At 41.6% G+C, this 2,959-nt stretch overlaps 1 protein-coding gene across 1 annotated transcript; it reads right to left on the reverse strand.

Moving 5' to 3' along the window:
• Positions 1-927: 927 nt before the first annotated feature.
• Positions 928-1,871, reverse strand: LRRC3B (leucine rich repeat containing 3B). Its single transcript, XM_068547290.1, has one exon. The coding sequence runs from the start codon at positions 1,750-1,752 to the stop codon at positions 973-975; it is 780 nt and encodes a 259-aa protein (XP_068403391.1). The 5' UTR covers positions 1,753-1,871; the 3' UTR covers positions 928-972.
• Positions 1,872-2,959: the final 1,088 nt, after the last annotated feature.

A 2,959-nucleotide genomic window follows, 5' to 3' on the forward strand; every position in this document is an offset into this window, starting at 1 on the left:
ACCCAGTCAGAACATAATGAGAAGACCTCAGTCTTTGGAGTCAAGGAGACTTGGTTCAAGTTCGAGTTCTGATACTTTCTACTTGGCAGGTCACTGGACTTCTTTCACGCACGGCTTCCTCCTCTGCAGATGGGGTGGTTGTCACTTTCTCCCCTGGGGGTCAGGGTTTGGAGTCATCGTATACAAATGCCTCGCACCATGCTTGCACGCAGTTGATGCCACATGATTATTAAGACCTTCCTTTTTGGCATGGCTATTTCTATGTTGGTCACACACCTCTGTCCACCAGAAGGTAATCCTGAGGACAGACTATGTGCTCCTTTTTTTTTTTCCCATGTGTCTAGCATAGAGTACAAGTAGTGTGTTTTGCTAAATACACCGACTTTTAGGTAGCAAACACCTAGAGACAGCCCAGCTTACGCCTCTGCAGGTTGCCACGCTATGTATTATCACTTAAGTTTCCTAAGGCTTAGTATTTTGAAGTCTGACATATTTTCCTTGGCTGATAGCTCAGCTATGGCGCCCCAGTGTACAGTAGAACTTAATAACATCTCTCACTGTGATCATTCTTTAGGTTCACAAGAGTTGTCTGTTTCTCTTTAAAGCAATGGAATGACTGTCCTGTTTTCTGGACCAATAAGTCACTCTGGTTTTCATGGTTCAAAGTTAGGCTTTTATTTGGTTTCAAATTAAAAAAATAAATTTCATTATTAAATACTGAGATGGATAGAACTAAGGTTCAGAGAAGTAGCTGACTCAGGAATATACCACCAGGAGTACAACGGAGGGGTGGATCACCTAAACGAAAATGATTTGTTATGCTGTCATGTTTGTTAAAAGTTCAACAGTGGCATGATTCAAAAGAAACTGAGATACAAAGTTTCAAATGTTTACAATGGATGAGAGAAGTAAACCACTTATTCTACTGCAATCCCAAACGGATTTCTTTTTCCATGCCAGTCAGTTCGGACACTACACCACTGTACTAATATCGTCGGGTTCGTCGGCTTTCTTTTGCCTGCTCGGCAGGGATTTCAAGTATTCAAGGTGTCTTCGCGCATCTTCCTGATTTTGCCTCACATAATACACCACATACGAGATCACCATGGTGAACCAGCCAAACATGGTGACCAGCATGGCATAATCAGTCGTTTTTTTAGGGAGGTTACAAAGGTCAGCATCATTGGCAGCATTGAGGAACGGTCTCCCGGCGTGTTCATCCAGCACGGAGGTCTTGCAGATCACATTGTGGGCTGTCTCGTGATTGGACACCATGCCCCTCAGAACTTGCTGGAGCGTACAGTCGCAGTGCCAGGGGTTGTTGGCAATCCTGGCCCTGGCCTTCAGGTTATTGAAAGCGTTTTTGTGCACGCTCTGAATCCGGTTGTCAGACAAGTCCAGAGTCTGCAGAGTTTCAGCGACTCCTTTGAAGGCATGCTCATCGATAAACTCAATGCCATTTTTGGACAGGTTGAGAACTCTTAGTTGATGGAGGTCCTTAAAAATCTCATTGGGGATGGATGTGATCTGATTGGAGTCCAGATACAGTAAGACTGTTTCAGGAGGAAGATCTCTAGGTATTTCCTTGAGATTTGCATTGCTACAGGTGACATTTAAACCCCCAGAGGAAGAACAAAGACAGCCCTTGGGACACATACTGGCGGAATGAAAGCACAGTATCATAAGAACAAAACTTTGTAGGAGGAGACACATGGAGAGGGAACGAGTTAACCACAGGTCCACCAGATTCATGCTGGGATGTCAGCATAATCACAAGCCCATTCTTCATTTATTCCAACAAGCGAGTGTGGTAACGCTTCCAGCCCTGTCCACACTGTTGATTTCCTTCTTGCGTGGTTCAAAGGGCTACAGCTAATACACGTATCTCTTCATTATTCCGGTCCATGCTTGGGTACCTAAAGGAAAGGAAAGCAGATGCAATTAGCTCTTTTGCAAAGGGAGGTACATTGCAATTGAAAATGCTCTCAGGCATCTGGCATTTTATGTGGGCAGGAGAGTTGGTTATGCAGGTAATTTCCATCAACACCACTGGGAGTTATCTGTGTAATGGGGTCTCCTGCTCAAATCCCAGGTCCTGGGGGAAAGGACTGTCAATAAATGACATTTCCAAATGATGTTGACTCGTTGTTCATTGCACAGAATTAGAGCAGACAGTCCAGATTTCTCTCATTTCAACTGGCCTTCACCACATCCTGAACCCTTTGTAAATTTTACAGCAATAAGATGTAATTACCCCTTTGCTTCTTCCTACAATAACAGAGGCATCAAGGCAACTGAGCCCTTCACTTGGGCAGCAGTGAGAAATCATACTGATATTTTACAGTTAATGACCATAGATAACAATATCTTTCATGGCTTTTGAATGGATGCCCAATTTGGACTATTTTCTCTAAAGAAGTCTCTTACTTGAACCATGGAACGTATGAGTGCATTCCATCCTTCACAACAAAATGTTGCTAAGGACCTACAGCATGGAATCTCCAAAAGAGTTGCCTCCTTTGTGACCTCTTAAGATTACATTTTACCCGGAAGGATGTCCTTAACTGAATTTCCAAAGGATTCTCTCTTTGTTTTCTAAACAATGTATCCCCTCTCCAATAGATCTTTAAATATGACACACACCTCCAAGCCTTTTATTTTTTTTAGTATAAAAAGAGAATTAAGAAATACTAGCCTCTTATATGTAAGTCAAATCATTATGCTGTGCACCATAAACTTATACAGTGCTGTATGCAAATTATATGTCAATGAAACTGGAAAAAAATGATGTAATTAGCAGCCAAAGAAATGCAACTATAAAATGAGATATGAATGTTTTTCTTCTATCAATGTAATTTTTGAAAATACCATCCAAACGCTTATAAAAATAGTATAATATAGCATCCTCATTAACACATCTTTTGAGAATACGTTTTGGAAAGAAATTTGGCAATATCTA

Source organism: Eschrichtius robustus, chromosome 6 (assembly GCF_028021215.1).
Source record: "Eschrichtius robustus isolate mEscRob2 chromosome 6, mEscRob2.pri, whole genome shotgun sequence".
Classification (NCBI taxonomy): Eukaryota; Metazoa; Chordata; class Mammalia; order Artiodactyla; family Eschrichtiidae; genus Eschrichtius; species Eschrichtius robustus.

Coding starts and splice junctions, on each gene's coding strand:
- LRRC3B (XM_068547290.1), bottom strand. CDS start 1,752: ATGAATCTGGTGGACCTGTGGTTAACTCGTTCCCTCTCCATGTGTCTC.